The 21661-nt window shown below is 44.2% G+C and overlaps 4 protein-coding genes across 17 annotated transcripts; 1 reads left to right on the forward strand and 3 right to left on the reverse strand.

Moving 5' to 3' along the window:
- Positions 1 to 812: 812 nt before the first annotated feature.
- On the forward strand, positions 813 to 3637 carry LOC120694653 (thymidylate kinase-like). The gene is made up of 6 exons (XM_039977843.1): positions 813 to 1540; positions 1633 to 1959; positions 2113 to 2224; positions 2313 to 2372; positions 2855 to 2959; positions 3203 to 3637. Exons 1-6 carry the CDS (start codon positions 1494 to 1496, stop codon positions 3311 to 3313), a joined length of 762 nt encoding a protein of 253 aa, XP_039833777.1. The 5' UTR covers positions 813 to 1493; the 3' UTR covers positions 3314 to 3637.
- A 281-nt stretch (positions 3638 to 3918) lies between these two features.
- On the reverse strand, positions 3919 to 6777 carry LOC120694654 (eukaryotic translation initiation factor 6-2). Its single transcript, XM_039977845.1, has 8 exons — positions 6618 to 6777; positions 6439 to 6499; positions 5765 to 5861; positions 5579 to 5664; positions 5459 to 5503; positions 4743 to 4873; positions 4541 to 4651; positions 3919 to 4460 (listed from the first exon to the last, which is right to left on the reverse strand). Exons 2-8 carry the CDS (start codon positions 6446 to 6448, stop codon positions 4203 to 4205), a joined length of 738 nt encoding a protein of 245 aa, XP_039833779.1. The 5' UTR covers positions 6449 to 6499; positions 6618 to 6777; the 3' UTR covers positions 3919 to 4202.
- A 508-nt stretch (positions 6778 to 7285) lies between these two features.
- Positions 7286 to 11130, reverse strand: LOC120694655 (pyrrolidone-carboxylate peptidase-like). Its single transcript, XM_039977846.1, has 6 exons — positions 10929 to 11130; positions 9127 to 9441; positions 8540 to 8644; positions 8410 to 8457; positions 7637 to 7892; positions 7286 to 7537 (listed from the first exon to the last, which is right to left on the reverse strand). The coding sequence occupies exons 2-5, from the start codon at positions 9391 to 9393 to the stop codon at positions 7653 to 7655; spliced, it is 660 nt and encodes a 219-aa protein (XP_039833780.1). The 5' UTR covers positions 9394 to 9441; positions 10929 to 11130; the 3' UTR covers positions 7286 to 7537; positions 7637 to 7652.
- A 7057-nt stretch (positions 11131 to 18187) lies between these two features.
- LOC120694656 (protein ARV 2-like) lies at positions 18188 to 21562 on the reverse strand. Of its 14 annotated transcripts, none has more exons than XR_005683584.1 (6): positions 20863 to 21553; positions 20691 to 20738; positions 20490 to 20581; positions 20135 to 20171; positions 18676 to 20063; positions 18188 to 18602 (listed from the first exon to the last, which is right to left on the reverse strand). XR_005683584.1 is itself a non-coding variant. In XM_039977848.1 (5 exons), exons 1-4 carry the CDS (start codon positions 20986 to 20988, stop codon positions 19653 to 19655), a joined length of 369 nt encoding a protein of 122 aa, XP_039833782.1. In that variant the 5' UTR covers positions 20989 to 21549; the 3' UTR covers positions 18188 to 18587; positions 19642 to 19652. The 14 variants fall into 14 exon arrangements, 2 of the variants coding, with proteins under 2 accessions (XP_039833782.1, XP_039833781.1); XR_005683583.1 differs by having other exon boundaries at positions 20135 to 20188; XR_005683589.1 differs by lacking the exon at positions 20135 to 20171 and having other exon boundaries at positions 18676 to 19755; positions 20683 to 20738; positions 20863 to 21562.
- Between the last annotated feature and the right edge of the window lie 99 nt (positions 21563 to 21661).

Genomic DNA, 21661 nt, shown 5'->3' on the forward strand with positions numbered 1-21661 from the left:
CGGCTAATTTCAACTGATCCGGAAAGAGAATAAATTGAAATAAGTTAAAAGAAGACAAGTTAAATAGAGCAATTCAAGTATTCACTTATGTTGGAGAGGTCTTCTTTGCACTATGATACATGCATTAAGCACATATATAAATAATTTTCATGTAATGTTCTCCTGAGAAAAAAAAAATGGAACGTTACAATGAATTTTCCGAAGACTAGAGATGAAGTTTATTTCCGAAGACCCGCAAGGCTAAGATCAAGAAAGAACACAACGTACGTGTATTTATAGAAATATGAGTATGCCTACATGTATGTTATAACTATTTGAGTTGTATCGTATAATCTAAAAAACACACAACGGGCATCGAGAACAACTTACTAGGGTTTGTTTGGCAGAGCTTCGGCTCTTCCAGAAACAGCTCCGGCTCTAACTCCTCTGGTGGAGCGGCTTCTCTGATGAAGCTGGAGCCGTTTTGAGAAAATGTTTTGCCGGCTCTTCCAGAAACAGCTCCGGCTCTAACTCCTCTGGTGGAGCGGCTTCTCTGATGAAGCTGGAGCCGTTTTGAGAAAACGTTTGGCAAAATAGCTTCATCTAGCTGTTCAAATACAGAAAAAATGAAATGACTACAATACCCTTTTTTTATTTTTCATTCTTCTTATTTATTTTTTCTTTCCTTCTCTCCCCTTATCCTTTCTCCCTTCTCCCGCATCCTCCGCCGGCCTCCCTCCCCGCCCCTCCCTGCTCGGTCTCCCGCCGCCGCCACGCCGCGCCGGGGTTGCTTCTGCCGCCGGCCTCTCGCCCGCCACGCCTCGGGGCCCGCCGCCGTTTCCGCCTTGGCCTGTCGCCGGGCCATGGGCCACGGATTCCTGTCTTGCCGGTCGCCGCGAGGAGGCACAACGCGCGAAGAGGCTCAGCACGTGCAGGCGGGGAGCAAAGGCGGCACTGGTCTCGCGGAGTCGCCAGAGCCACATTTTTGTGGATCCTCCTCCACCGAATGACTCCAGAGAGCGTGATTCTCGGGGCTCCACCGCCAAAACCGTGTCCGTTCACCCCGCTTGGAAGGGCTCCAGCAGCAGGAGCCGGTTTTTGGAGCTGGAGCTTAAGCCCTTCCAAACATGGCCTATCTGAAGAAGTCAGCTGCGTAGGACTAGGAAAAGGGGCGTAGGGTGAGCTGGCCAATTTTCAGACGTTGGATGCTTCCTGACTCCTGAGTTGCCGAGATCAGGTGCTACACTGCTACTGCTACGAAACGAACCTCGCCTTCCTCCTCTTTCCCTCCCTCGACCCACCGCCGCCGCCGCCACCTAAGGGCTCCAGCCCCGCGCCGCCGAGCTATCGAGCTCAGGCGGAAGATCTTTCCCCGGGATCTGATCCCTCGAGCTCTCCCCTCACTCCGCGCCGTCCCTCAGCTCCTGTTCCCCCACTGCGCAGCCTGTCCCCCTCCCTCGCGTCCTCTTATCTGCTTAGCTTGATTCTACGAAAATCGGCACACTCAGTTGTGCATGACTACATTGGTTCGGCTCGCCGGAAGATCAGCTTCCTGGAGCAGGTAGGGCGTGTCTGATCTCCCCGGATTCCTTTGTGAACTACAAGATTTATGTCCGATCCTTGGGATGACAGTGCCTGCAATCTTCGTTGCAGGAGTGGCAAATCGGCGGTGCCCTCTGGTCTCGGCTTGTTTGCACAGCGTCGGAGGGCGTTTCAGGGGGTGAGAATGGCGAATGCTGGCAGTAAGAGTGGGCGAGGTGCTCTGATTGTACTGGAAGGGTTGGACCGGAGTGGCAAATCGTCACAGTGTGCTCGGCTGCTGTCCTATCTGGAAGGCCAAGGTTGCCGTGCTGAAGGGTGGCGCTTCCCGGATAGGGGCACCAGTGTTGGGCAGATGATCTCTGCCTACCTAGCTAATGAGTCGCAGCTTGATGACAGAACGGTTCATTTGCTCTTCAGTGCAAACCGCTGGGAGAAAAGGTATGCTCTTTTCACAATGTAACAAAATTGTTTGCCAACATGCTAGTGTAATATGTGGGAAGTTTGGTCCGAGTTATATACTGTATAACGTGCACAATGATTCAAGATTGCTGTAACTGTGGGCTGTTTCGTTTGGTTGGACACTTGCTGCAGGGCTTTGATGGAAAGCAAGCTACTTGATGGAACTACTCTCATCGTAGATCGTTATTCTTATTCTGGAGTGGCTTTCTCAGCTGCTAAAGGGCTTGATATTGAATGGTGCAAGGTGAGCTTGGTAACATTGGGCTGTATAATGATTTCCTATCTTCACATAAATACCTGGGAGTTGAGCAGTGACGCCTGTACTATTTCAGTCTCCAGATGTTGGACTTATAGCTCCAGATCTTGTAATTTATCTGGATGTACAACCAGAGGTATTCTGTTTATACTCTCTCTTTTTTATTCTGTTCATTTATATTTATACTCGCTACAGTATGTTTATACTCTTGAGTTAGTGTTCCATAATGAAGGTGCTAGAATTTTTTTTCAGTTTTAGCACATTATTTACACACTGTAGTGATGATAGCCATCATTCGGCCTTAACCAAATCAAAATAACCTTTACATATAGAACTCGGTGATTATGATGTACTTAAGGTCGCCCTGTATTGGACTCTGTCCTGGAAGCTGGAACACCAAAACAATCCACTTTATTTCTGAAGCTTTTGCCAAAGGCAGGAAATTTGGGGGTGGGAACTTTTTGTTCAGCAATTTTCTTTGCCCACCTGCCTGTAATCCTGCATACCAGCCTGTATGCTGAATTGATGTTCAATGTTATGTGTCACAAAGTCCACGCTTCAATAGTTTACATTGATTATCCTCTTGCTTCATAGTGGTATGCAAATCTGTTGTTACAGAAAGCGTCTGAAAGAGGGGGCTATGGTGGTGAGCGATATGAAAAGGTTGAATTCCAAAAGAGAGTTGCAGATCATTATCATTCACTCTGTGATTCGACATGGAAGGTAACTTGGTTTCTGCAACAATCACCACAATAGGGTCTTTTGTGTTTGCTTTGTCTTTTGTGCAAGTGACTCGAGTTCTGTGTGTCAACTCAAGGAACCAGAGTGGCCGGCTATATTCTCTTCAACTTCCTGTGATCTATTTGTGAATGCTAATATTGCTAATTTGATGTGAAGCAATCCACAATGGTAAATTTTGTTATCAAATGGATCTGCATGTCTTACTCAACTCTTGTGTTTATGAAGATTGTTGATGGTTCCCTTTCCATGGAGACCGTGGAAGAACAGCTGAGAGAACTGGCTACGAACTGCATTCAGGAGTCTCAAGAGAAGCCACTTACCAATCTGACTTGGTGAAGCGCCACCATCCCGTGAAGAAACACAGCTCAGCAAAGGCTGATACATCCGCGTCTTTATGTGATCCACACCGTTGCTGGTGATGAGAAATTAGGCATCTGGCAGAGCTTTCATTTACCATTCTCTCTATCACCATCCCGCGTACAATATACAATTCCACATTTGATTGGTGTTTTCAGATAACATTCTTTCTACGCTTATTTCTCAGAAAGTTTATCTGCTGGCGTTCAGGTTGCGTCGTACTAAAGCAGAACGTGAGGATACGAAACACTTGACTTCTCGGATTTCATGGCTATACAAATATACAATTGCTGCTGGACTGAACATCTTTTTGTAAAGGCATGCATTATCACAAGCAAAAAGCACGTTAGCATCTGAAATCTCAATTTCCAAATCGTTGCAAGAACGGTGAATTTAGCCAAAATTATTACTTCCTACTCCCTCCGTTCTAAATTATTAGTCATCTTGGTTTTCTAGATTTATAGATTTTTTAATGCAGCTAGATATAATACATTTGTAGACGCATAGCAAAAACTATGAATCTAGAAAAGCTAAAATAACTAATAATCTAGAAAAGCAAAAACGTAAACTGGAAAGATGAGCCATATGCCCATACTCCATAGCTCCATGCTGAAACATCATATAACGAATAGAAACATTATCTTCTTACTAGCATACCAATGAGCCTTGTTCCCAAAAAAAAAAAGCATACCAATGAGCCTCAAGGAACATGGTAAAACATCAAGTCTATGATTCAGATGCCAAGGATAAACCACCAAACGTAGCTTGTCAGAGGATACGCTTTGGTTTTACTACAGATAACACAAGTATAGCTCGCAGTGCATCTTGGCATAGGTAATACTTGAGACCCACATCTTCTGGGCCTTCGTTACACATAACTGTCGATCAGAGACTTCCTCATGTCATCGACAATCGCTGTGGGCTGCCCTTCTCTCAGCTTGAAGACGCTCTCAATGACCGAGAGCTCAGTGGCCGTCGTGTCTGAGCCACAGAATGCTGTCCAGTCGTTCACAGTCATTCCTGCAGCAATGACCTCGCTGCCTCTGTTCACGGTTCCAGCCACGAGCGGGACTTGCAAGAGCGTGGAGAGCTCATCAAGGTCTTCAATGGATGTGTGAGGATGAACCTGTTTCACAGGTGGCATTGCAAATTAGGAATAAAACATTTCCAAACTGAAAAGAACTACAGTTGATAGTTGCACCGTACCAAGCCACCCCTGTTAGAGAATGCACAGTAGCTCCCCACGAGGATATTTCCAGCAATAGTCTGCCTGAATACCTCAACTCCAAGCACATCGGCGATAAACTCCTCCGTCTCCTGGAGAATCAAACATCATCAAGGGATCACCTTTAGGTAATGGAGAGAAGGCAAAGGTTCAGGGAGCATCAACAGATGCACATTGGCATACCTTGTCAAGGTCTGGGTGTGTAAGCGCAACATGATCATTGCAGGCTATGCAATTGCCAAGGGCTGATAACCTCTCATCAATACGCTGTACAACCACTTGATCAGGTAAGCAGTTCCTCAGATGCTGAAGCTCTAGAACAGTTTCAAAGCACAGGGAGGACATAAGCATAAAAGATTCGTGATGAATGGTGTAACCCATGAAATAAAGAGGCAAAAATATCACATGTACAACCAAGCTGGGATGGTTATACATCACTAAAAGACAGGTACAATCTCCACAAGACTTCACCCCAGAAATTACATGAAAACTTGTTCAACTGCAGGTCCACAATATAATCTGACGGCTTCAAGAAAACGTACATAGCACCCACAATCAACAAATATGACTTACCTCACGAAATGCAAACACTCTCTAGGTGGTTTCAAGACTGTTTTAAGTACAAACTATATAATCTTTTTTTATTAAAAAAACCTAGAGGTAGAATGCTGCTAGAAACAAAATTTCCTAGAATGCACAGATAATTTCAGGAAACGGTGCCATAAACTTGCAAAATCAAACGCAGCTGGACAAATATAAAGGAAGGAACATGCATGTGAAAAGGAAATCTGGACAAGAAGTCCATAGAAATTCCTAACAACCAGCTGTGAGTAGGCACTAGCAACAGGTCTAGCAGGAATAACATAAACATAAATTTACATCATAAAGCAAATATTTACCTTGGTCAGTGGTGGTATGTGGCAATAGAAGTCCATTCTTGTTTCCTGGTTCATCAAAGTGGAAAAGTTGAAGGCAGGTAGACAATAACCCATATAGCACAGCCAAGCTCAAATACTAACCAACACAGAGTCGACCAATTATTCTGGTGCCACCTATAGAGGTCTTGACCACGGGAATGGAATCTGCTAGCTCAGCCTCAAATGCACTGCAAATCATGGAAGAACATGTTGTTAAAGTTAGATATTCCTCCACTTACACCAAAGGATGCCGAATAACTAAAATCAAAAGAAATATGTAGGACTAACCTGTAGAAGTTCTCTGACCCTCCAATTGCTACCAGGCAGTAGGCATTTGTTAGCTTGGAAAAAACACCAACTTCACAATTGTTCTCAAACTGAATACCTGAAAGAGTTTACATGCCAGAAGTTGCAGATTATAGAACACAAAACACAAACATTAAAAGGATCATCAGAGTGAAAAATCACACAGTCCGAACCATTTATACTCAAACGAGAACAAGTATGCCTACATATTTTTCTTCTTGAAAACCTAACAGAGAACAAACCATGAACTGATTCAAAGAAGAGTTCTTATATTTTTAAGTATTTGCAATTGCAAGACCACTGTAGTATCTGTCCAAATGGCAATTCCACAAACTACAAACCAAACTTTGTCACACTATGTAGCTGCCGAAACACTCATCAGACTGAAAGCAACCCTAGCCTTCAAACTCTAAAACCAAAATTCAGGCAAGCATATGGATTCAATAAACTACCTTCTAGACCCCAGAACCCATAACCTTCACCGCATAAATAATCAAACAGGAACTATAAATGTACCAGTCATCTAGCCGCGAAACTAATACGCCAAAACGGCCCCAAACGAAGATTAGAGCACAACCGACGCCATCTGTGGAGTATCAAGCTCCTACGGACGAAACTCGCACCGAAAAATATGGCACAAGGATTTCGAAACTTACGGGTCGCCATGGTCGACCGGTGTTCGCGGAAGCAGCAGTTCCCTCAACTACAAGCGCGCACCTGCAGATCAAACACCAGAGCGATTTTCACCGGGGGGAAAATTCGAACCAGCCGAGGAATCCGACTGGAGATAGCGATCTACGGAGGAACGAGGAAGCAATCGGAAGGGAATACGAACCGGCGAAGCGGATTTCGGGTGGGAGGCGGCGGCCGAGGCGGGCGCAAGGGTTTCAGTCGCGGTTCTGCGAGGGCGGAATGCGAAGTGGGGGAGGAGACGCAATGATGGGCGTGGCGGTAGATGGACACGCCACACCCGGAGGCGGCGCGCGGTGGAGTCGTGGGCTGGTCTAGTTGGGCCTCACTTGTCCATACTATTACTTGGTTGGGCCTGGGCTTCGGGTGCAGTTTGGCACACGTAGACGACGACTCGGGCCCACAGACCCAGCATTTCAGGTTGCAACCAAAAAACATGAGACACACTCAAAAAAAAAAATGAGACGGTTCAGTGCAATCTCAATCGAGCACAGGCTTTTTGGGACGGAGTACACTTAAGACCATCTCAAAGGTTCTGAAGATTCTACCGCGTGGAAGGTGCGGTGAGCAATTCCCAAATATGAAACAGAGAAGTTCAAAACAAAAAAGGTTCTGAAGATTCTGACGTCTGAACTGAACGTGAGCTCCATCTCAATCAAGCACAGGCTTGGCGCCATCACATCTCCATTTTTGGTCTTGGCAAGCACCAAGCAGCCTTCAGCTCGGCTGACATCTCAAGACCTGGAAGATCTGACATCAGAAACCACAGGCGCAAAGCAAAGATCGCAAAGCACAGGCGCAAAGCTTCTACAGTTTCGTCACGTGTAATGCATCCGCTCTAATTTTATTGATAACCAAGTTCTCAATTTTTCAGTTTCAGGCATGTTTACAGCACACGTGCATGCATACAAGCCGCAAATTGACCACAGGAAGATACAATGACTCTATGCAGCACCTTTCCCACCCTCCCAAACACACCCCTTGGAGCAAGATTAACTTATCAATCACCACACCACCTTATTCAGTCTGCTTCCAACTTTACATCTTTCAGATCAATCCGCTATGCTGCAAGGAACATGCCAACCAAATAACACATGATCACACTCAGCTCTTTCGACAGCATTAAATTGTACAGCAAGACTGATAATCAGTATGCAGACCTACCTTCAGACTGTTCTTCCTAGTTCGAGCATGCAAGAAGTTCGAGAAGGGAAGCAGCAAAGTGCATCTGGACCTCCTCATCGATCGTCAAGAAGAGGGGCACATGCACGAACAGCGATTTGATGCCATGTTGCTCTGCAAACAGAAGAGAGTGGTAGTACACATAGTTGCACACGAATCGGCCAGCGTCATCCGAAGGCACCACGTCGTAGCCTATCTTCCGGAGTGACTTGGTTAATTCGTTCACTGGTAGGGTAGTCTGGTTGGTAATGAAAACGTGATTAATCTCAAGATCAACAACGCTTCAAATGGAAGACCGAAAGCCCTAAAGAGTGAGCTGAACTCAAATTCATATAACTGTGTATGTAAAATCCATAGCTCTAGGCTCTAGCAGGTTGTTTGGTACAGTAAACAACATTTTGATTAACATATAAAATTCATCACTCTAGGGGGTTCATTACATAGCATTTATTAATTTCTCACAGACTGGTGTTTTTATTCAAATAGAAGTAACAGTGTAACACGAAGGGATTGACTATTGGACTTCTATATCTCACTGACAATTTTGGCAGGTACAACCTAATACATTTGAGCACTAAGTTATTATGAAATTCAGACACCTTTAAGGTAAATAATTTGTGCAGAAATTGGGTTCCAGATGGAGAATGAATTAGATACGATAGGGCACAAGATTAGAAAGAAATAAGAATACAATCTACAGCTCTGTTTCAACAAGTACCCATCAAATCAAATGTATTAATTAATTAATTATTTACCTCTCTCGTCCGCGAGATGCTTCCATCAGATGGCACAATTGGGACCCTCTGCATTCGACCAATGAAGCTGATAAAATGCAATAGCAAAATTTATACAGATAAGAATAATAGGCATATTAGCCAAAGCAACCTGAGGTTTCCATCCTAGCTCATCTGGACAACGGAAGGTGGCTTCATTTACAGCCTGGTTCTCAAGGGCAAACCTTGTTGCGCCACTGTTGACACCAAAGTGGATCTGAAAATGTTCCATAAGAAAATCAGTTCCAGTAGTACCGAATACAAGCTAGGTATTTTTGTTTTATTTTCAGAAAAGGGATAATCAAATTGCTACATCAGACATAAACTGCATCCAAAAGTGGAGCTCCAGCTCTCGGTGCTCGCACGGTCAAATGCAACCCTGAATTACTAATCAGTGACAACTGCCAAGGCCCAGGAACCGATAATGCAAATGGTGGCTGACCTTGTTTCTGAATCAGCTAAATTATATATCGATTAAATACTAAAGAATTCATTATTCCATCTGACAATGCATGAAGGAGCTTGCTACTTGGACTGGAATAATTTAAATGCTAACCTCCTGGATGAGAGACATAAAAACATGGTGAACAGTAGAAGTGTAGAACAAAGTCATTTTATATAAAAATTAGAGGAATGCTGCTTCATCTAACATAATTCTAGAACACACTATCAAGAATACGACTATCAGTAGGCACTCACCCAGATTACTTGTCCCTGCGTCGACGACCCGTTCTCTCTGTCTGTAATAGCAGATTCTAAAACTTTATGTAATGTGCCAAGTGCACCCTGCCCAGCTGTTTCAAGAACTGTGCAGCTGCTGAGGACAAGATTTTTTGGCAACCCTCTCTTTTCCATAAAAGACTTAAGATTGGTCACAATTTTCTCAGTTGGGTTCTCAGCAACCCCATGAAACTTCTTAAATCCAGTAACATGGACAGTCACAACTGAAGGTCCTTCTGATCCCATTTACCCTTTTGAGAAACACCTAACACCAACAAACTCTTTTTCAAAAACCTGAAAAATAAAGATGATGAATTGATAAAAATTAGCAATGCAGTCACATTACTAGACATAAAGCAAATGTGGCAATCAAGTTCTAGAAAGGAAAACTAATGTGGTTACAACCATCAATACGAACTTATCAAACTTTAAGACATGGAGCAACTACTGCAGGTAGTTCCAACTGAGGAACACTACTCGCATGCAGCATGAAAGCAAACTAAATTGTCGGTCACAGTACATTAAACTTCAGTAGCAGTAAAGATTATTGATTGAAATGAGAAGGCAATCATTGTTCAGTGTTTTATTGAGAAATGAATGAACCACCAACAGTAGCATCACATGAAGAAAAATATGTACGACAAGAACCTAATTCTTGATTGAATGATGAGAACCTTATTCAAATTTCGAAGACAAACTTATTCAAATAAGTAGGAAAATAACCTAATTCCAAAGAAAAATACACTGCTGACAACAGCACCAGAACTGAAGAAGTAAAAATGCGGATCCTATGCCTGGAGAAAAGAACAATTCTTTCTAAATTGTAACTAGCAAAGTTCCTACCAATACGAATGGAACTAGCACGCAGCCTTCAAAGTTCAAAGTACCCACCTTCCAATCCAACCCGGGCACCCGGCTACAGTACAATTGTTATGGAGGCTGCTGGGCTGAGATCGTGAGAGTGGGAGAGGGGGGCGATTGCTAGTGTTTTGGGTGCCGGGGGAGGCCGGCCGCGGGGCTTTGCCCACGGCCGGCAAGAGAGAAGGGATTTCCTCCTAATCTCTTGCTTGATTAGATTGATACATCTTCTCTCCTTATATAGAGAGGTTTACTTGACTCCTAAGTAAGCGACTAATTATCCCTAATGGGCTAAGGCCCAATAGGCCCTTGACTCCTCTAACAACAATCCAAATTAAAGTTCACCCAACCAGCTATTGTGCTATATATATTTTTTCTTTGAAAAGCTTATCGTGCTATATTTTCACAGAGAGGACCATTCACGAGTACAATCGTTGAATCACATATAAACTGAAACCGACGCGCCCCTGTAGAGAAAATTCAGCAAAAGAAACAAAGCAATTCCCTTCAATCATTATCGCAGTTACTAGTCAACTCTGCTTCGCATAAACGTCACAATCAGCCAAAGCCAGCAGCCAGGGGAACCAGAACCACACAAAGTACCAAATCCCAATTCTCCATTGTTCCGTGCCAATCGAACACCAGGAACGAACGCCGGCACTGATTTGCAACTAAATTAACAAGGAATTCGCTAGAACCCACGAGTCCGAGACACTAATCCAACTAAAGCTGCCACCTTTGGGCCCGATCACTCAAAAATTCCCCTAAAATCCCACGGAAACCATCCAATACGATCCTAAATTCCGCAGGCAAAGCAAGAAGCCTTCCCGCGTGCCTAGAAAGGTTGCCCGGAGTTTCGGCAGGAACCAACCGCAGCCTTCCCCGCGCACCAAGCCGCCCAACCGAGCACGCAAAATTCTCACCTTTGGGAGCGGAGGCACAGCGGGACGCGAGGACTGGGAGCCTCGCGGCGATCTCAGGAGGCGTACCCCTCGTGCGTTTCTCGCTGCTGCGGGAGACGGAGGTGGATAGAGGTGGATGCGGGGGGAAGGAGCCAGGCGAGGCGAGCCCGTCCGCCCCTTTAAAGCGCATCGCTCTGGGGAGTCAGGTGAGCAGTGCTCCAGAATACTTGAGCCGCAGAAGCAATCAAGAGGCGGTGGTGGGCCCGCTCTTCAGTGACTGGTCGTGCCGGCTGGGTGGGCCGGCTCGTAGTGCTAGCTAGTACTCGCTCGGTTACAGAATATAAGTATTTGTTGACTTTTACTGATTATTTTTGATCGTTTGTCTTATTTAAAAAATTTATAAAAATATAAAAACAATTATGATATACTTAATATATATATGATGATAAAACATGCCATAACAAAATAAATAATATTTTCACAAATTTTTTGAATAAGACGAATGGTCAAACAGGAATTACGGAAGTCAATAAATATTTATATTTTGAGACGGAGGGAGTACTGCACAGACACCGTGCAGTGGGTAGTTTGTTGGATGCCGTCAGGATCAATCAACATGACAAGACACGCAGGATGAAGATGCCGTCTGCAACCTGGCCGGAGTCCTTTGGCGTTCATATCGATCAGAGTTGCCACTGGCTCCTCTTCCATGCAGCAGAAATTCCGCGAGGATCACATATAATTCAATTCATCCCAGACGCAAATTCCAGACACATGAAGCCCGCAGATGAAGCTGAGTCGGATATGGACCTGCAAGACTATCGGGCCTCGAGATGACGATGAAGAGTGAGGCCACGGGGTCACGTCACGGCCCTGCTTTCGCAGCCGCCGCCACAGTCGGCCGTCCTCAATGATTGCAGCAGGTGCTTGCGCCAATCGTGAAGCAGATTGGTTGAGAGAATGCCGTTTGGGATTAGCTTTTTTTTTAAGAATGTGTGTCTGAACACGTATTTCATTAAAAAGGAGGCGGTTTGGGATTAGCTCATCGACAGTCATTAAAAAGGAGGCGGTTTGGGATTAGCTCATCGACAGAGGAATAGTAAGAAATCCATTGCATCGCCCATTTACCGGTTCCTGCATCCACCGACTCTCTGAAATCTGAACCAGAAACACGGAGAGTGAATGATTACGGAGGAGGAGGAGCAGCGGCTAGATCAAGATTTCATCGGATCTTTCTGCATGTTTCTCAGTTGGATTTTTCTGCATGTTTAAAGCATTTGTGCAGAATGCAATTCATCGGATGAGAGTGACAGGTATGATGTACCCATCCAACTTGCATGCGTTCCTCTCTGTAGCTGCGGAAAGGTGAATAAACAAACGGGCAGAGCCAAACCACCCGGACCAAGTCGTTGAAGGAAACGATAGGTTACAACATTGTTCGAAACACAAAATTAAATTTAAGTTATTAAATAGCTTTGATATATCTTCTTTATAAACCTATGCCTGATGAACCTCTTGTCGGTTGCACTTCAAAAAAAAAGCTTTGATATATATATATATATATATATATATATATATATATATACACACACACACACACACACACACACACGCTTTTTACTAACTTTTCTTTTGCCAACCAAAAAGCACGGCTGACAAATCATGTCATAGAAGTGTACGTTCACGACATCTGTCAACTAACAACCACTATTTTAATCAAACGTCTTTAATCCCGAATCTCCTGCAGAAGGGTAGGTGCTTTCATATTCTTCCATTGGTGTTCATCATCAGCCTTATCCCCTTCTGCAATTTCTTTAACCAGCTAGTCGAATTCACGCTCCACATGGGCCCAGAAGAATATCATGCGACACATGCGGAAATGAAAAATTTGTTAAGCGCTGACGGATCGTCGAACAAGAAAGTATCTTGATTGCATTTTGGAGTTTAAATCCGAATTAGTCTATGCTACGTTGGTGACTGAACAGCCATGTAAATTCAGTAATCCTCTCCTTGCCACCAGATGCTGTTTTGGCACCAACCAACCATTCAGATTGCCTCACCCGTCCCGTATTCCGCATTCGATTAAGATTTTTCCAACCACTGGTGGTTTATGCTCGCCCAATCTCAGAAACCAGTTGGCAGTAAACTAGCGGAAAATTAGAGTACTGATGCCAAGGATCATCCACCTAATTGAATTGTAAAGTAACCACCGCATCAGGACAGGATTCTCCATTGAGTTAAATTAATCAGCGGTGTCCTTCCGGGCTAGTAGATCACCAACACCACCGAGTCGTCGGCAGGTGACTTCGACGGGCCAAGCAGCGTACCAGCCATGGATGGATATAATTGGGTATGCAGCTTCTGGAATGACCTAGTGGTACTTTGCATGCCGTAATGTGATGCGTAAGCATGGGGATTATTTTAGAGGATGGGCAGCATTGCTTTTGGCCTGGAAGGTGGTAGGCTGGGAGCTGAGCTGGGAGTGAGCCCACATCCTGGTCGGAAAACGCAGCAGAAACCGGGGACAGAAAGCTCAAGAGAGGAACAACGGCGGCGGCGGCGTGTGTGTTCATGAGATGCCCTTGCTTCGGTGTCGCCGTGTCGCTCTCTTATCCAGTCGTGCGAGCATACTACGCGCATTGCATTATTGCCAGTGTGCGCGCTCTGTCTTTCGCGGCCTGCAAACAAGCTTAATTTGCACGCTGTCAATGTTGACTCTAGTCTTGGAGACAAACAATCACTCAATCAGCAGAAGTTTCAGTTCGTTGTGCAGTGCAAGAGATAGCTGGGAGGATAGGCCATCCATTCAGAATTCAGATGAAGATCATCGTGTCAGATCCTCGTCAGTTAAGTCCCTCTGCTACATTGAATAAGCGAATTGGAACTGAGCCGCCGTCCCCCCTGAACACTCATCGTGTCCTCTTGTTCACGGCATCCATCCATCCTTGCGCTCTGCTTCTCCACTGCCCATCTGAATGAACGGAACCCAACTGCATGCTCTGCACGCATTTCTGCCGTTTCCACGAGATCCACCAATTGCCTGGCGGCGCCGCCGGGGGACAGCGGCTCGGCGAGCGGATTCGTCGCAACTCGCAACCACAAAGAACGGGAACGGCAGACGCCTTTTTTTATTTTTATATTTAAAAAAAATAAAAAATATATGACTTTTTTTTAAAAAAATTTGCAAACCGGTCCTCGGTCAGCGCGGCGCGGGGGCTGGGGGGCGGTCGCCCCCGCCAACGGGCGACAGGGTCCCCTCCTCTATATAAGCCCCCCACCCCCATTCCCTCCTAATTTGAGCCTAAAAATTCCACCAAAAATCCAGAAAAGAGAGGAACTTCCACCAAAAATCCTAAAAAAAAACAGAGAGGTGAGGAGAAGGGAAGCGGCGAAGCCCTGCCAGATTACACACTTGTGATCTGCAGGTAATTATATTTGAATCCATTGATATTGTATAGCAATTTAATATAATTAGTGCTATAGTAGAACAATTTAAGTACGAGTTCGAGAATAGAATTAATTTTTGGATGGTGAAATACAGAATTGTAAATTTATAATGACAGTACATTGATATTACAGCATAAGGCAATGACTGCCTCCAATTCTGGAGGATTTTCATGAAGCGAAGAAAAATCTAGTATAACACTTGATATCATGACATATCTTTTAATCAGTAAGAAGTTGGATCCATTAGCGGATGGTACGATAGAGATGGCGTTGCCCAAAATAGTATAATTTAAAGATTTCACAATGTTTCGAGGTATTACAACGCAAGATGTAAAGGGACACCTGCTAGAACGTCGGAATATATACATGAGAGTATGTGAACTAGCGAATCATCCTAATGTCATTGGATTCTTACAAAATTCTTGTAAGATATGGATGCGGCCAGAGGTATATGAGATGCACATTAAGGTAACTCTCATTCAGTTTTAATTTCGTCCGTCATTTGAAATCTATATTTATAAAATAGTAAAATTATTGTTTAATTATATGTTAGGATTACCCCGAGAACACGGAGTTGATTAACAAATCGATACCAAATTTCCGTAAATTGGTATGTATCTTCGGTGGACTTATGCCGCAAACTAGGCGAAGGAGATGGAGAAGATCTTCGGGTGATAGTACTTAGCCTCCACAAGAACAGATGACCGGAGGTTCGTCAAGTCATGCTGCAGCACCTCAAGCACCAAGTTGTGTTAACTGGGATGACGATATAGATGACTTCATGCCCCCCAAATCATGGCCTCCAACACATGATGTTCCTCCCCTGTACATAAACCTAGATCCAGAAAAGAGAGAAAGAGAAAGGGAAGATGTTCGTCAAGTCATACTGCAGCACCTCAAGCACCAACTTGTGTTAACTGGGATGACGACAAGTATGGCTTTATGCCCCCCAAACCATGGCCTCCAACACATGATGTTCGTCCCCCTGTACATGAACCTAGATCCAGAAAAGAGAGAAAGGGAAAGGCAAGAGGTTCGTCGAGCCATACTACACCACCTGCAGCACCACCATCTGTCAACTGGGATGACGACCTAGATGATTTCATGCCATGATCTATAACATATGATGTTCATCGGTTTAAGATGTATTTGCATTTAGTATTGTTAATGTTGTATTATGCTTGTATGTATGTCTCGTACCTAACTTGCATTCACTGGACATGTACATAATGTCGAGTTTTAATCGTAGTTAGTCCTAATGGAGCATTGAAGCATAAACATACCATCTATCGTATGTAATGGAAAATATGAGAGTGATCAGAGGCGAACGTTGAAGTGTACAAATAAGCGATCCACAGCTATCTCATTACAAATAAACATCAGAGATACAAACATCAGATATATCTAACCACCCATAGGGCGTCGGACCCTCTTAGCCCTCTGCTGGTCACGGACATGGCCCTCGGAGTAGGTGTGACGATCCGGAGACCTCATCTGTCGCTCAGGACGCAAAAGGGACTGCGGTGTATGTTGCTGAGAGATCCCAAGTGGTGCTCCTCCTAGCTGTGAATACCCCAAGACATCGGGGTCATCGGGCGCGCCAGGTGAGTCTGGAGTCAAGCTGTCGAGTTCGTCTAAGGTGTCGCCATCGTTATCTGGAACGAACGTACTCGAAACAAACCCTGCGTAACATATAAATGTAAACCAACATATGTTGCGTGGTAAATTAGTGAGTGTATCGAGAGTGTGTTTTGTACCAGGTCGAAAGGAGGAAGAAGGTCCGACGCCCACATCGGGGTAGAATCCTACGCATAAAATGTGGATGTTAGCGTATGCTCGTGTCTTTCGTCATGACATGTAGAAACCGAAATACGAAACATAAACTAACCTGTGTAGGCCGGTATCTGTGGCCCCGGTACCATCCCTGGATACGGTCTGCCAACTGGTGGTGCCCCTCTAAACATTTCAGTATGGCCGAACGCAGTAGTTGGATCGTATCCTGTTTGTGATATTAGTAAATATGTAGCAACACTTGATATAATTTTAAAGAGATATCTACGTTACCTGCAGTTGTGTAGTACTGAGACGTCGGCTGGTGCGCGATCGCCGGACACGGGAACGATGACGAGGCCTGGGACGACCCGTGGCTGTCTTGATACTGCACACAGCTTTCCAAGTTGTGCAGTACTGAACGCAACTGGTCACGCTGCCTCGATCATGCCTTTGTCTGCTTAAACTGGGTCATTGGGGATCCGGCACGTACCCTCGTCAGGTAAGTCGAGCAGTCCGTCTTCATCATGTTGCAAAGGCGAAACTGCATCCATTGAGTAAAGGAACAGTTAGTAACACATGAATTATCTTATGAATATTAATATATATGCAAATATGACCGAGAGACTCACCGCGCCAGCTAGTGCCTCCACGTGGTGCCGGGCATAGCCATCCTGAGGCCTCGCCTGGTGTGCCTGCGGGTGAGTGTCAACATAAACCAGACGAGCCAGAGTCCGGGGTAAGTACCACGTGAGGTAAGCCCTAAAGGAGCTGTCTGTGTGTGGTCCTGTTGGATGGACCAAGTGCTCTCCTGTCTGTTCCCATTGGTCCACCCACGGGCTGAATCTTGGTGAGCCAATCAGCTGAGCACGGCTCTATTTGTCCCATACATAACATTGTAGTCACCAAAAAATACATGAAACTACATCTTGCTCGACATATATGTATATCACAGAATACTTATCGAGTTATACTCTTTACTTCACTATCTTATTCAATAATCCGTAAAAACTAAGTATGGATTTCAACTACAACATTTAAGTATTTATAACTACGTGATGACACTCAAATTCTATACTGTATATGCGAAATTCTATTCTAAATCGTAATTAATTTATAAACACGTCTCTAATAGTACTGCAATTGTAAAAATAAACACGTAGTCTTAATTTCCTAAACTAATAATAAACGCGTATCCTTAAACTCCTGCTTAAATTGGTTCTACTATAGCACTAATTAAATTTAATTACTCTACAATATCAATGGAAAAATACATAAGTTAAATATAATTACCTGCAGATCACAAGTGCGCAATCGGCAGGGCTTCACTGCTTCCCTTGTCCTCACCCTCTTTTTTTTTCTGGATTTTTGGTGAAATTTTTTAACTCAAATGAGGAGGAAATGGGAGTGGAGTGCTTATATAGAGGGGGGACCCTGTCGCTCGAGGGGGAAGAGCGACAGGCCCCCCCTGTCGCCCGTTGGGGGGCGACCCCCCCCAAGCCCCTGCGCCGCGCTGACCGAGGACCGGTTTGTAAAATTTTTTTACAAAAAAGTCCTATCGCCCCCTGCCTAGGCGACAGGGGGCCTGTCGTCCTCTGTTTGGGCGACAGGGGCCCATTTTTAAATTTTTTTAGGACGGCTATATATTTTTGAAATTTTAATTTTTTTAAATATAAAAATGAAATAAAGGCACGGCAGGCTGCAACCCAAGCAGGCCGGTCGGTTGATGGCAGTTTGGGCTGAAAGATTCTGAGCCCGAACCAGCTTGATGGGCCTTGAACTATATTCTCCTTTTTTGGGGCTCAAAGTCCAGCTTGCCGTTGATCTCTTCTTCTGTGGAAATTATTTATTATTACTAGCAGTGCCCATTGCGCAACGCACATGTTTTAAAATTAAAAGATTTCTAGTATAGGTCCACATGCGGCATGCACATATTTTAAAAAATTAAGAAAATAACCACTTTATATTTAAAACAATGATTGATATGTGACAATTATATAAACAACCTAGGAAACAAGATATTTAGATTAATTAACCAACAATTTAGCTTAAATCATAATCCATACCATAATTATTTTCATCCACACATTATATTATATGTATCTTTAATAAGGTTGTGTGTTGTGTCCATCCAACAAATCCACGCACATAACAATCAACAAACGTTTAAATGACGAAGAAGAGGAACCTTGTTCAACTTGGTTCCTTCTTTGGGATAAGAAAATGTGAGTACAACTCGGTAGTTTGGTTTCTCGCAAAGTAATAAATTTAAAAGCTTGAATTGGATAGAACATTATAAAAGTGTTACAACCCCACGAGTACTGCCTTTTGGTCTGCCATCCATCCATGGCAATGGATGAAGAAGACATTTCTCACATCACACTACATGATCTCACTGAAATTACAATCTAATATGATGTCCTGGCAGTAGCACCAGACCTTGGCCCCTCCTTGCCATGACATCTGAAAAATATTGGTCTAGATATCCAATACAGAAAGTAGAAACTAATTCAAAAGCTACAATTTGAAACTAATATGTTTGATAGCATACCTATTAGACAGTAGACCTCTTTGACAATAGGGTAAGATTCTGAAATATAGGGGCAGAAAAATAATCCATGTAAATAATTGGGAGAACCTGATTTAAATAGATTGGGTTTAAAATTACATGTTTCACAACCTTGCTATGAATCTGCACATTAGCAAAGTGTGCCCCCCGAACCTTAATTCAGGTGTAGTAGTTTTTCTATAAATGCTTGAACCTTAAATAGACTGGGTTCAATGCCTGAATTTTTCTATAAATAAATTAGGGCTTCATTTATACTAAGAAACCGTGTGTAGTAGTTTTGATGAATAAAATATAAAAGTTCAGCTACTTAAATCACAAAAAAAATTCTTATCATACCAGGCATGTTCTATTACTGAACTGACCTCAATAAGACTATGAAGGAAAAATAGAAGAATCTAGTAGTAATATAATTCATCGACAAACAACACAAGAAATATTTTTTAGCGAGCTGCCTTTTGCCTTCCTCTATCCTCCACTCAATGTTGCTATCCATTGGAGGCCTAATATGGAACTTAAAAAAATTCATGACACTAAAATACATTGATATATTTTACATCAGTTACACACTGTACAGCAAAAAAAAATCTACACTGGAGAATCTGAAATAAAAATAACAATTCTGAAATAAGAATAAATCCTAAACCAAATAAATATTGTACATCTAAGAGTAAACCTTGAAATAAAATAAAGATTATGTAACCACAGAAAAAACCTGAATCTTACAAAATTTAGCACTTTCAGAGAACCATCTAAGAAAGAACCAGCTGGTGCAACAAGCACATCCCGCACTGATAGGTACAGGTAAAAAGAAGTGACCAATTGTAATAATGCACGCTGCTCATGCAATAACCAGTTGTTCCAACACACTCATAGGCAAGAACCAGAAATTAACACCAACAAGAACTGTTAAGAAAGCAAAATTCAGGGCTTGTGAAATTTTATACTTGCCTGAAAGAATTTTATATCAGCTGGTGGTAAGCTTGGACACAAGCGTAGCCTAGTTTCTTCAATAGGCTGGAGGTTTCCACCAGCCAGGATAACAGCATAAGCATCTCGAGTGACCTGCAACAGGTAATGAACAAAAACTCATAAGTAGCTACGGCATATCCTTTCAGCAACACAAAATGTCAAGGTATAGTATCTCTGAAAATATTTTTCCGCACAAAGCATCACAAATTTAAGATATGCTTCTTCAGGTTGTTGATTGAGCTTTTGCTTTGCAACAATTATTCTTCCATCATCATTGCTGCTCATAAGGGAGCATAGAAAGTCAACCAATGCCTGAAAACAAGCTACTGCTTCCTCTGCCAAAGATCAAACTGATTTACACCATCTTTGATGCTAGTTGTCTTACAGACATATCCACTAACCTGAGAAGACAACAAACAGATGACACGGGCATTGGGCAATTGAATGGGTACATTGTGATAGAATTCTTCACCTTGTGAATTATATTCCTTTATTACTTGAACAACATACTACAGAGCAATGCCCGCTAAGTCAGAAAACAAAGAGAGGATTATCCAGAAAACAAAGCCAGAATAAATATATCCTAGATATAAACATATATATATTGGCCAGATTCTTTTCCACATTATCCAGGAACCATTTTACTCTAGTATATGCACCGATGTACAAAAAAAGGTGCATTATAACTATTACATGACCATGTGCAAACAATGAAATGGTAGCTCAGCAGTACCAATTACATATTTAGCAAACTAATTGCCTCAAATGCCAATAAGAACACCAGTGAGGATGGAATGTTAATCTGTCTGAACATCATAGATTCATACCTTGTCAACAGATAATCCCACATGCTAAGCTTATTAAACAGAATATGGTGGTACGCCCTTGTCTTCTGCAGGATCAGATCAATCAAGATGATCTACAAAAAGGAGAAAGCAAATGTCAAGGCTTCAGTCAAGCATGCTACGTGATGTGCAGCTGACATATTCCAACTGAAGATCGCAAGTATTGTTCATTGACCATCGTACCATGAGTTCACAGTCGATGCAGGGATCAGCAAGAGCCTTCAAGTTATCCTACGCACAACAAAGATCGTAACATTCAGAGCTGACGGCTCACACGCAGATAGCAAAAAGGATTAAACTCATCGTGTGAACACTTGAGAGATGGGGGGAGGAGATCTAGGAATGTGTGGCTTACGCATTTCATCAAGCAGATGTTGGCCGGGAATACTGCACGAAGAGCATCGTCACACGCCCAGCGCAGCCAGCGGACCCTCCATCCCCTTCCGCATGCGCATAGGCTATTGCTAGGACTTCGATCCATCTGCAGAAGCTCCTGTAGGACCGAACTCCGGCCCGCCGCCGCTCAGACCCCTACTCTTAGTCCGGGGGAGCAAGGATCGGGATGGCAGGCGATGCGAACGGGGAACTCGGGTCCACCACATCTGCTGCTCCGCTTCCGCCCCTATCGATGGCTCTGGATGCTCGCCCTCCGCCGAGGAAGGAAGCGTGGAGGGAAGGAGCGAGGATTCGGAGGGCGGCGCGATGCGGATGGCCGAAGGGGATTGGGGAAGGGAGGGATGGAAGGTGATGTGGTCCTCAACGCCGAGCCGCCGGTGCGTGCCAGCGTGGGCGCCGAAGTCGACGGCCTCGAGCGGCCTCGACCACGCCGAACGCCGTGCGATGCAGCGGCGGCAGGGCCGAGTCGCCGCCGTCGCCGCCGCGCACAAGTGGGGAGACGAGCCACCGGCACCGGCGCCGGCACCACTGCTGGATCCGTCGGCCATCGCCTAGGAGGGAGGAGGGAGGAGTGGGGGAGCGCGTCGCGAGGGAGGAGGCGGCGGGATTGACAGGGGGATTGGAGGTGTGTCGCGCGAGATCAGGCCAATCGGATCGCGGGTACGCAGGGCTGGGTAGACAGGCGCACGGTGAAAAAAACCGGCGGAGGGGGGCGCGGGATCGCGACTCAACGGGGATGGCCGACAATTTCAGTCTGT

This window comes from Panicum virgatum, chromosome 2K (assembly GCF_016808335.1).
Source record: "Panicum virgatum strain AP13 chromosome 2K, P.virgatum_v5, whole genome shotgun sequence".
In the NCBI taxonomy this organism is placed as follows: Eukaryota; Viridiplantae; Streptophyta; class Magnoliopsida; order Poales; family Poaceae; genus Panicum; species Panicum virgatum.